The sequence below is a fragment of the Lichenostomus cassidix genome, chromosome 9, assembly GCF_008360975.1.
Source record: "Lichenostomus cassidix isolate B80296 chromosome 9, HeHo_3.0, whole genome shotgun sequence".
Lineage (NCBI taxonomy): Eukaryota > Metazoa > Chordata > Aves > Passeriformes > Meliphagidae > Lichenostomus > Lichenostomus cassidix.
In genome coordinates, this window is record NC_139490.1 from 10,689,895 (window position 1) to 10,702,285 (window position 12,391).

General features: G+C 45.1%; 1 protein-coding gene across 3 annotated transcripts in view; it reads left to right on the forward strand.

The window, feature by feature from the left end:
* The window catches only part of IL1RAP (interleukin 1 receptor accessory protein), a 48,138-nt gene that overhangs the window by 25,242 nt on the left and 10,505 nt on the right, over positions 1–12,391 (forward strand). For all 3 annotated transcript variants that reach the window (XM_085069395.1, XM_085069397.1, XM_085069396.1), the window contains exons 3-10: positions 1,763–2,048; positions 2,796–2,988; positions 4,711–4,876; positions 5,808–5,879; positions 7,039–7,168; positions 8,103–8,251; positions 10,868–11,017; positions 11,871–12,014. In XM_085069395.1, coding sequence (XP_084925521.1) covers positions 1,763–2,048; positions 2,796–2,988; positions 4,711–4,876; positions 5,808–5,879; positions 7,039–7,168; positions 8,103–8,251; positions 10,868–11,017; positions 11,871–12,014 — 1,290 coding nt within the window. The remainder of the gene's footprint in view (positions 1–1,762; positions 2,049–2,795; positions 2,989–4,710; positions 4,877–5,807; positions 5,880–7,038; positions 7,169–8,102; positions 8,252–10,867; positions 11,018–11,870; positions 12,015–12,391) is intronic.

The window sequence follows — 12,391 nt, forward strand, 5'->3', positions numbered from 1 at the left end:
CAGCCATTTGGGTTTGGAGTTTCTATGAGCAAATACTAGTGTTCTGGGTAGCTTCACTGCCTCTTCCTAGCCCAATTCGTTCTCTTCCTCCAGAAGTAACACTCTGTCATATGGGTGTTTGGCATACTGCAGGAGGAGCAGTGCAGCTTGCATTTACATTTATGTGTAAACCCGCCAGAAAACATTTCTATTCTTACTGGCCCAGATTCCTCCTGCCCATGACTAACCATTGCTGAGCCACAGGAGTTAGCATCGCTGCCTTTAAATGCTGCAGGCCTGTCTTCTCAAAGATTTATCTCTGCTTTTTTTTTAATTAAGTATGAATATGAGGGCAAGCTACATCCCACTGTCTATTTAGGGAAGAATAAATGCCAGAAATCCTGCTTTGGGCCTGTGAAGTCAGTTCAGAAGAATTCAGAAGAATTGGGCTCAAAGAGCATATTGTATTCTGTTTCTCCTCTCAGTTTGAGTTCTTCTAATATCTGCAAATGGGAGAGGCTTTACAGTGTTGTCTCTGGTGAGCCTGTGATGTGCTGAGACACTGCTCCCAAGGACCGCTGCCGGCAGCACACCCCTCTCCTGTTTGACTCATTTTGGGTTCTCAGACGTCAGGCTGCCCTAGCAAATGCCTCCCAGCAGCTACAAGAGAGGCACTGGGAAGTGTGCCACGCTGTGCTCTGCCTCATCAGCGTGGGGAGACAGGAGGTGCAGTGACAGCAGCTTCTCCGTGTGTCTCAGTTGGCTCCGACTGTGCCGGCTGCTCTCAGGTTTGCTGACACCCCAGCGCTGTGCTTTGCCTGCACCAAGTCCCTTCCTGCCTGGACATCCTCATGTGTGGGAGGAATGGAGAGGAGTTCTTGGAAGAGAAATGGGTTTGGACTGTGCTTTTTGTCAGGAAACTGTTTGCTAATTACAAGAATGATTTTTTTAAAAAAAAGTAATTAAAGAAAAAGGGCTCTGTACAGTTTTTTCTCATGCTGGCCAGTTTCTATGTCAGTCCAAATCTGCTGTGAGTCACACTGAGCCTGTTGTTGAACTGTGCTTGGGGTTTGCACCTGGGCACTGGCTGGGAATACAAGAGAACCGGCTGCTACCTCCCCCTCAGTGTCCCTTCTGCCCCTCAGCCTCTCTTCCTAGACTTCACTATCAACAGTCACTCTGTGTCACTTATTAGTGCATGTGCTGATTGTGTTATCCTCGTGTGCACAGGTGTCACATGAATCCATCACAGGAGAGACAGTCCTCACTTCTGGAACCCACAGTCCAGCTTCTTCTGGCAAGGGCAGTGACCCACAGCTCTGAGGGAGGGTTGATGTTTGGGTTCTTTTTTTTTTTTTCCCTATTTCAGCACATCTATTTCCATCTTCCCTATCATTGTGTATGGATGCACACACACACCTCTTGCATTTTCATCCAAATTTTATCTTCCCACATAAGATTATTGTGGTAAATTTTCTTGGAGCTCTCTAGGAAGTCTAATTTTATGCAGGAATATCCTATTCTATTGTCCTGATGAGAAATAAATAGCTTGGCAGAAATGTAGGAGGTGTACAAATGAAAACAGAAGTTTCCAGGGTCTCTAGAAATGAACACAGTGTTCTTGCTCTGTTTTATGAAAGCTCAGTTTGCTTTCATTCAAAACACAATGATTTTGCCTCTGATTTTAATGGGGGCAGGACCAAGTGCTGCAGGGAGCATGGCAGAACTGTTTTTCTCCTGCAGACACTTGCAAGCTAAGCCACTTTGTTCTTCCTGGCTGCAGAGCGCTGCGATGACTGGGGTGTGGACACCATGAGGCAGATCCAGATTTATGATGGGGAACCTGCCAAGATCAAATGCCCACTTTTTGAGACCTTCTTGAAGTACAACTATAGCACAGCCCATTCTGCTGGCCTAACCCTGATCTGGTACAGGATTGCACAGGACCGGGATCTGGAGGAGCCCATTAATTATCGTCTCCCAGACAATCACATCAGTAAGGATAAAGACACCCTTTGGTTCTGGCCTGCTCTTCTCAATGACACTGGGAATTACACCTGCATGCTCAGGTATGTCGTGTGGTGCAGCTTCTGCACGTCTTCAGTGCAATCAAAGGGCTTTTGTGGGGGTGGGGAAATGATGCTGTTGGCACCAGATCTTTCTGTAGGGAGATGACCATTTACATAAGCATTAATGGGAAAAGAATGTTACAATTATGGGACCGCTTGGTGCTGAGCCAATTTACATGGCAATAATGCTGGGAGCCTTGCAGCCGTTAATGAGCGTGCCTCTCCTTGCTGCAAGTGTCCGTGAAAATATTATTGCTGAGCCCATGGCAAAATCCACAGGCGCTCACCATTAAGAAGTGATCTGCATGTCTGGAGTAAAAATAGCTTCAGATGCAGGGGTAATGTTTTGACTGCACGCTAATTTGGCAAAGATTCATGAGATTCAGACTTCTAGGAAATTAAAAGTGTCTCTAAGTGTGGTGCAAAATGAACATAGCATCTGCTATGCACAAGGGCTCTTTTTGATCTTCCTCACGTTGCCTTTTGTCTGTGTCTTTGACCTTATGATCTGCTTTAGCAGCAGGGGGAGTGGATGTTGCTTGTTAGTCATCTTTATAGGCTTTTCTGAACTTGTGTGGCCACCTCTGGTGGGGTGTTCTTTCCCATTTATAAATGAGTCAACTGAGGCTGTACATACCTCATCAGCGCTCTGATGCTCGTTATTGCAGATGTAATTTTTATTTCATTTCCACTGCTGTAGGAGTAAACAAGTTTCAGCTAATCAGCCCCATTCTCATCCATCCTTAGAAATACAACCTACTGCAGCAAAGTTGCGTTTCCCTTGGAGGTTGTTCCAAAAGATCAGCACTCCTGTGTGAGCCATTCCATAAAACCTGCTGAGGAGATGTTCTACTTGGAGCATGCCAATCAGAAGATCACATGTCCAGATATTGATGGGTTTTACCCTGCCAGTGTGACACCAACTGTGAAGTGGTACCTGGTAAGAAGGACTTGCATGGGCAGAGGGGAGATGCAGTGGTGTGTGTGAAAAAGCTGTGGTCGACAAGACAGTCATGGAGCTGCGTTTCAGAGTCTCCCCACTGATGATGCTGTTAATGAAGCTTTACTAATTTTAAGAGCTCTGCTTCCGTTGAGTTCAAGGGCAAAACTGCCCTTGGAAAGGAATTATGAGCTAACACTGAAGGTTTTTTGACCAGTGTGCACATGGGAAAAGTACTCCTTGGAGGGATTTGGGTGCCTCAGTTCAGTTGTGGGCAGTGTGCCTCACCTCCTGTATGAGCTTCTCACTTCCCTGTAAAGGAGACTATCATGCATACTCCTTCTTCTTTAAGAAAGAAACACCTGTTAATGAACATTGCATCCTTTCCAAAATCCTCTGAGGTCGGGAAGTGAAGTTGTACATCAGGCTCTGCAAGGACAATGGGTACCCTGTTTGACACAATTCAGCAAACCTCTTTTCTGAAGCTTGAGACATCTCTACCCCACCCTTCATACTTTTCTGATGATTAGACTGTCTCCAGCCATCCTCAGGCTCTTGCCTACAGAATTACTGCTCAATTTTATTAAATTTGATCTCAGTCTTTCCCTCTAGATGGATGCCTTTAGTCAGTGGAGAATAAGAAGTCTCAGGGGATATAACGTCAGCAAGTTATGGAAATAAATTCTTTAATAACTTCTGTAAAGTGCTTTCGTATTTCTAGATAGACGATTTTGTATAAGTGAATTTAATAATAAAAGAAGTTGTCAACAAATGTATCTGCTGATTTGAAAAAAAACTAAAAAACACCCAAAACAAAAATCCCACCTCTAAAACCCTTCAGGAAAAACTTCCTCTTCTATTAAGAGGAGCCGTTTCAGTCCAGTAGTTTAAATGCTGTACTTGTATCATTCATTGAAATTCACATCTCGGCAATCAATTAGCAGAATGAAACAAAAAGCCCCTTGGAAGTAATTTTTCAGGCAGCAAGTCATCCCATGCCTAATAAAAATCATTAAAAATGGTATACGACCCCTGTCTTAAACTACCCCATTAGGATGTATCTGATTTGGAAATGTACCATTCAAAAATAATCTCTTAGAAAATGTGCACATCTTTGGGTTTTATGACAATCAAGATGTTATCTGCATAACCTCTTTGTGAAAAGGGATCTCCAGCTTGGTATTTTGGCAGAGTTTTCCTGCCTTGCCTGACAGAAAGAGAGGAGTTATTAAGGTTTATGTACTACAGATTCTCGCTTGCTATTTGCGAATTCTGGGGCCTCATCCTCAGCTGAAGCCAGCCAAGAGAGCTTGATTAGTCTCGAAAGATGGACACTGGTGGGGTATATGTCCTTTAGTCTTAGTCTCCATTTGTGAATACGTCATCATTTTCTTCTTGTCTCTTTACTTTTATTCTTTACTCTGCTGAGGTGCTCACTTTGATTGCCAAGGTACTTCTGGATCAGAGATCTCTCCTTTATAAAATTGTCTGTGTTTAAGGTGGGATAAAGCTGTTAGGGTGATCTGCTTCATCACTTCACTTTCAAGGTGAACGTAACAGTCTATATTCCAACATGCTCAAAGTTCATGGTATTTAGGTCTGACCTACATCATGATCCCATGTGTCATATTAATAGTTTAAAACCAGATGTTTGTAGTAGCATTTAAACCAGTATCTCTATTTTTGAATCCCAAACTCAAGTGTTTTTCTGCCTGACTCCAGAACTGCAGCTCGGTGGATGGCTTCTACGAGCGATACCCCCAAGGGCCCAGGCTTGTCATTGGCATTGTCCGCAGTGCATATAAAGGGAATTACACTTGCATTGTGACATTCAAGGACCACGGAAGAACCTATAATCTCACCAGAACCATAAAGATGAAGGTGGTGGGTAAGAATGACTTTAAAATGTATGAAATGCATGTGGATAACTGCAGAAGGGTAAAAACAGCTAGAAGAGTTTGTTGCAGGATCAATTTGTGGTTGTATCCAATCTGCATTACCCAACTGACATGACATTTTGATTCTTGCTGGGGTCAGACTTGTGTGACTGCCCAGAACATGTTGCAGTAGAGGTGTCACCCACCACCATGTCAAATGCCCCAAACACAGAGAGTGGCCAGGCTCAGGCTGATGAGGTTCAGCCCATGAGATGGCCAGGGGTACCCTCTGCTGGCATGTGAATGCATAACCCTGGCACTCCTGCTCCTAGTCTCCAGTGCCCTTTGCTCATCATGATTTGTGAGATTGTCACTTTATAGCCAACTCGTCTTGATCTTCTTGGAATCTCAAAGCCATGTGTGCTGGGGTTGAGACTGTTAATCAGCCAGGCAGAGCTCGAGGTACCCATTGCTGGGACATATCTGTCCCAGATACAAAGGCTCAGCCTACCTGCCAGGGAACTGTAGAGTTTAAAAGCCTAGCAAGCTGTCGGATACATCCAGAGTTCCATGGAAACAGCTGTTTTAAGAGTTGAAATAAATATTTGTGACAGGAAATGATGTTTGTATTTTGCTTTTTAGAAGCAGCAGTAAAAAGATGCAGGTTTTGCCTTGTGGGAGAGGAGAGGGGTATGGAGGTCTTCGGATGTGAGAAGCCCATGCTAGGTTACTCAAACTTTGGAGGAACTTCAAAATCTGGGTCTGGCCCTGAATTTGGGAACTGGGATTAGATTTGTCTGTGCATGGAGCTCAGCTGCAGGAATGCATCACGAGTTAGATTGGGGAACATGCGGCACGAGGGCATCGGGAGTGAGGCTGCAAGGATTCCAGGTTTTCATGAAGTGTGGGTCCCCATGGGGGACTCTCTGTTGTGTCCTGCAGGATCTCCAAACAAGGCCTTGCCACCACAGTTCACCTCTCCAAATGAGAAGGTTGTGTACGAACTGGAAGCAGGTAAAGTCCAGAATTCACAGCCTGCCTGTGGGATGGGGAGACCCAGCCAGGCACAAAGCTCTCCCCTTCCACTGCATCCCCAGAGCTTTCCCTCGCAGAGCACACGAGCTGCCACGAGTTGCCTGGTGGCCAGCGTGGGATGCCAGTTCTCAATGCCAGAATAGGAGAGCCCAGCTTTTAAAGTTGATTTTTTGCAAGCACAAATAAAGACAGGTATTCAGACATGGAGATGCAGAACTGCAGCTGCAGAAGCAGATGAGATGGAGACACTCAGCTGCTCTAGGAGAATTCCTGTAGGAACTCATCTCAGCCCTGGCCCTTGCTGTGGTTTGCTCCCACCCTCCCTCATTCACCCCTAGAGTGGCTTCAGCCTTCTAGCCAATTCTTGCTCATCTCCCTTTCTTTGGCTGATGACTTCCTAATTAATGACAGTTCTCCTTCAGCTGACCTCGCAGCATTGGGTACTGGGGTACCACACCCTTTCCCTCACCCCTTCCCCCACACCATCAGTTTAGCCTAATAGCTCTTTGGAGCAATTCCCTATATCAAATGGATTGTGTCCCATTACATTGCTGTAATAAATGTGGTGCCAATGATGACGATTAGCACCAGAGTCTTCACTTTAAAGAACAGCTCTTTTGGCTCAGAAGGTCAGATTTCATCCATAGTCCTCTGTAAGATAAAATCACTTACAGGCTGATCACAAAGATATTCACATTCCCGAGTCTGATCTTGAGCAGAAGTCAAACTTCTGAAGAAGTATTTCCATACCAAAATGCTTTTGTGGAGCTTGATCCTTTGCTTTATGGCATCTGTCCCCTGTGCAGTGGAGTTGATTAACACTGCCCGGCTTTCCAAGGACGTGGTTGGCATGGAGCATCTCCCTTTGGGTGGATCTTTTGGTGCAGTCAAGGAATTTGTAATATATTTGAGAAGGCAGGATGTTTTTTTTCTATTTATCTGTCTGTCACAAGTCATCATGTCCAGGGATGTTAAACTGTTATTACAACTTATGTCAGAAAGTGGATGTTGGCCTCATTCCCTCTTGAAGGGAGGCAGAGCTCAGGCTGGTTGGGTTTTGGTACAAAAGTAAGGCTGGTGCTGTTCCTGCTTTGCAATACCTTTTTTTTTCTGGGAGATGATGGTCCTTTATTTCCAGGTGATGACCTTATCCTGCCCTGTGAGGTTTTCTTCACCTTCCTGAAGGATTCCCGGACTGAGGTATGGTGGACCATAGATGGGAAAAACACAGATGACATCACAGACCCCAAGATAAAAGTCACACAAAGGTAACATGTAATGTGAACCTTCATTTGTATCTAATCCTCTGGGTCCTGCAGAGGGGCGTGGGGACAGGCATGGGACAGTCCCAAGGGAGTGTGGAGTCTCCCTGTTAATCAGAAGCCTCTGTGTCTGCACCATGCTGTGATGAGCACCAGAAACTCCAGCAAGGAGGTTTCCAGGCCTGGGCAGTGTCATATCTTACAGAGGGATTTGAGGGAGCATTGTTAACCAGTTCACATCATCATTTGTTCAGGTCCTGCTAGTGATGCCAAAGCTGGTGCTGTTGTGGGACTTAAAAAATGGGCAGACAATTCTCTTTAGAGGAGTGTTCCCAAATAGCACAAGGGATAACAGTGTTTCACAAAAACAGAGGCTGAAAACAAAAATGTAATATTATACATAGTATTGATTAGGAAGAATAGAGATTCAATCACATAAAGAACAAAAATGAGGATCTAAGTCCCATTTGCTGGATGCTGAATTACAAGTGAAAGGCAGTCACTGCCCCAGTTGATTTACAAACCAATGTAGAAAAAGGAGAGGCAAAAGGAAATACTGTATCCCCATTTTGCAGATGGTCAATTCAGGCAGAGAGAGACAAAGAGATTCATCCAGGGTTGCATAGGCAATGTGATGTGAGCTCTGAATCTTCAGTTCATGAGATCTCGTTGTTTATAGGCAGGAACTTCCATTTTCTCTAAAAGGCAATGTGGCACAGCTGCAATGAGAAAATTATGAGTGGCAAAATAAATATTAAGGAAAATCAGATAAAGGAATAGCCGCAGCTGTATTAAATTCTGAAGTATATATCGGTTTATAAATATCAGTTTATGTGTTTTGGCCTTTTTAAAGAAAGAGGTTATATCAGGGAAAGGAATATCTGTCACTAAAAACTTGCTGCACTTTCACATGTGTAATGCTCTAGTTTTTCTCCTACAGTGAAATTACCAGAGATTTTGAAGACAGAACTCTCATAAGGACTCTAACAGTTGCAAAAGCCACAGCAGAGGACTTGAAGCGGAATTACACTTGCTACGCCAGGAACGCCAAAGGCGAGGAGCACAGCCAGGCTGTAGTGCGCATGAAAGGTGAGGTGCCTGCCGAGCAGGGTGTGAAGGGAGGGCTGCTCAGGGGGCTCTTGATCCTGCCTTGAGCCTTGCCCTGCAAAACAGGAAGGGGCAAAGAATTCCATCAGGCCTTTTTGCCTAACACAGTCTGTTCTTGGAGGCAGGGAACTTAGGGCCCTTCCATGGGCAAGTGCCTGGGGACAGAGAGTGGTGGACACATCTCTTGTCCTCATCCCATCCCTGTACCGCAACTGAAGCAGAGCTGAGGGGCCAGGCTGCTTGAAATTATTTCAGGTTACTTGATTATGTGAGGGTTTTGCGTGACACAGCAGCTAGCAGTTGGCATCCTCCAGAAGCCAGACTGCTCTTGCTGGCATTGCTCGGGGAGTGAGACAGTCACACCATGATGCTCTGTGGTTTTACTCCTTGCTGTCATGATGCTGCAGTCTGCATACAGCCACCTCAGCATGGGTGGTATGGAATGATTCATCTCTGTTCTGTATGGGTTTTTCCTACATCTTTTTTTCATCAAAGATTTTGTTCTTGTTTCCCAGACCCACCTCTCAGTAATAAAAGCTATGTGAGGTTTTCTGATTAAGGGGGATTTTTCTGCCTCCTTATCAACCTCATCTAGAGCTTCAACACCTGCTTTTACTGTAAGTCAGACCTCCCCTCTCCCACAAGGAATTCTGCCATGCTTTGTTTAGCTTATGCCAGACACCTTCCCTCTGTCAGAAACAATATAACTTTAAAAAATTTTATTTTATTTTACTTCTCTAGTCAAGCTTGGTTTGCCTTTGCCTTGGGGAAATGAATTTTAGGAAATGTAGCACCACTCTATGGAGACGAGTTTAACATATCAACAGACTGGGAGTAGCCCAAAAGATACCCCAAAAAAGAGGATGACCATTAACAGAACATCAATGGCCATCCACAAACATCTACCCCAGACACTGCATCTTGCATGGTTGGAGACATCTAGTCTGGAAAAGACATATAAGAAAACAAGGAGCAAAGATCTAATTAACATCAGAAGTGAAGAAATTAAGATCCAATAGGAAACTGAATACTAAGGGCTACTCAACTTCTTCCTGATTTTCAGTGACACCCTTGCTCTGCCTTATAAGCATGGGAAGTCTCATGGGGGTCTTTACTGGAGGATCTTTTTCTCTTTCTTCTTGGTACTTGTCCTCCTTCTTTTTTAGTCCGGTTCCTTTGATACAAACCTCTTCTGGATTGTTAGGAAGGAGCAATAGACCAAATACATAACTGAGAATTGCTGAAACCATCTGCCAGTGTGTTCATACTCCACATATAATTCTTCTGGGGTGATAATATTTGTACATGTAGCAGAAATGAATCTGAAATACTCAAATTTTTTCTCTACATAACAGTGCCTAAATACTGTTTTCTAGTGGATTGATCTGTACTATCCTCTCTTTTCCTCCCCACATCTGGTCTTGGTTATTTGACAAGGTTTGCACTGAGCAGATGTGGTTGCCCACCACTCCTTCTTCCTGCTCTGTTCCATGACAATATCTGAGAACCATCCCTAGCTGCTGCTGGCAGAGCAATGTTAAGTTAAGCTCACAGCAGCCCATCCCCCTGCACATCCCATAGGAACATCAGACATAGCAGAACCTAACACCTCAGCACTTTGCTTTTAGTTTTTAGCAAGTGGCTCTGTGTATTGGCTCCAACTCTTTCATTACATTAGGTCATATACATTTCTTGCTTTTTTCTGGATGATTTCCCTCTCCTTCTCATGTACTTCTGCTGCTCATCACCTAATGAACAATAAATTCCAGCCATTTTCAATTTTGTGATTCAGTTTTATTAGAAACTTATTAAATATTGGAATTTGGTGGTGTTTCCACTCCCTGTTGTTCTTTTATTATGCAGTTTTCCAGTGTGCATGTGAACTGCCACCAACAGAGTTGCCCAGGGATACAGTTAGAAATTTTCTGTCCTTAGTACAAAGAAGCAGCAGTGGTGTGACAGTGTATGAGTTGCAGGGGGCCTGTGATGTTCTGGCTTGACGCCCACAGGTGTCCTGTTTGTTTGCAAGCATTTCAGCTCTTCTGTAATTAACTCTGGCTCTTCTTTCATGGTAAAAAGAGTGAGGCCATGGCTAGTTATATCCTGGGTGTCAGTCTGGGAGAAGCCCCAAGACCTGTGTCTGTTTGATAGGGAGGGAGAGTGGTAACCATTGCCTTTATTTTGCTGCAGATGCTTTATCTGGATCTCTTAGAAGTCAGAGCAGTTGTGTTGCCCCAAGAGTTTGCTGATACTGCTGAGAGGGTCATGTTCATGATCTGGCTTTGGACTCTGCAGGTTTTTTCCACCAACAGGTCATTCTACCTCCTGGCTGCTCCCAGGGCCTCACTCAGAGACAGAAGTCTAGCCTGTGCTATGGACTTGCTCTGCCAGCATAACCAGACCTAATAACCCAGAATGGGTCTCCAGAGTGGCCAACCATCTCATGTCCTGACAGAAAAGCCTTAGCTTGGTCACCTTACTTTGAAGGGCCCACTTGGCTGTTCCTCTGTGGTGTTTGGCTGTGTATGACGTCAGCTTGTTTCACTGAAGGCCTAACCTGTTCTTTAAACCTGACCCCCTATTTATTTTTGTACTCAGTTGTAGCACCCAAGTACACTGTGGAGCTGGCCTGTGGCCTGGGAGCGACCATCCTGCTTGTTGTGGTGCTCATAGTCGTCTATCATGTGTATTGGCTTGAGATGGTTCTCTTCTATCGGGCTCATTTTGGAACAGATGAAACCATTCTAGGTAAGGAGTTAAAGAGCTTTCATTTATTTTATCCTGCTATGGGCCAGGCCCTTTGTTTTCATACAGGAATTTTCCTATAAGCTATTTTTAACCTGCTTCACAGCATAATAACATTTTGACCTTCCACTTCTTTACCTACATTCACTTGTGTGGGTCATTTTAGAGCAAGAGGAGTCAGGCTTTTGGCTCAGGAGAAATGAGAAAGAAGTCCTCTGTATTCTCTGCAGAGGTGGACTGTGGACATGCCAGGCTCCCTGGGGCACTGCCCTGCTGATCTAGCAGTGTCATCTGATCCAGATTGTCAAGATAAGTTATCAGGTTTCAGAAAGTCCCTGGTTTCCCTGGTGACTCTGTGTAAGGATTCACGATCTGAATCAGAGTGATCTGCTTTAAAATGTGGGAAGACATCCAAAAGGATGGATGTGGAAATCACCATTCTGTCCTCAGTTCTTCCACAGCTTCCCTGTGTTACTGGGAGTTCATTGCTAGGGACTCTGAGGTGAGATTTGCTCCTCTGGAGGAGGAGGAGGGTGTTTGAGCCCTTGCAGCTTGTGGTGTGAACCTGCCACGGGGTGCAGCAGCTCTCAGAGGGTGTAGGCAGGGTGCAAGTCTCTGTCTGGTGGGACTGCTCCTGTGGAGAGACAGCAGTGAGAGGGAGCAAAGTCAAAGAAGTCAAAAGACAAAAGAAGCCTGGACAGAGTGGGCTGGTCTGGAAATCTACATGCCTTAACCTGTGGGGCCTGGGCTCCGAGTGAGCCATCCTACCTGCTTCTCTTGCAAGTCCAAGGCCCAGCATGGGCAGTATCACAGATGTCCTCTGCCATTTGTGTCTCCCTGTGCTCCCTGTGCCCAGACGGGAAGGAGTACGATGTGTATGTGTCCTATGCTCGCAATGCAGAGGAGGAGGAGTTCGTGCTGCTGACACTGCGGGGCGTCCTGGAGAACGAGTTTGGGTACAAGCTGTGTATCTTCGACAGAGACAGCCTCCCTGGGGGAAGTGAGTATTGCACAGGGGCTGTGCTCCATGCACATCCTGTCTTTATTGTTCTTTGAGGTATTGATCACTGATAGCAACAAGCTTATCCGGATTATCTTTTGGGTTTTCCCCACCACTATTGATAAGCTCTTTTTGGTGTCTCCTAATGTTTTTGCTTCACATGACAGTGTTGCAGAAGCTCCAGGCCATCAAAAAGGCTGCTGTGGGCAAGTGATGGTGGTTGGTTGTTTCAGTTGCTCTCTTCAGGAGTGATGTGTGGGAGTGATTCATCTGTCAGCATGGGGAACCGGACAACTGACCTTCATGCAAGCCCTCTGAGCCACCCCTTAAAAAAAGGGGCCTTAAAAAAATGGGATAAAGCCAAGGCTAGAAGAAAA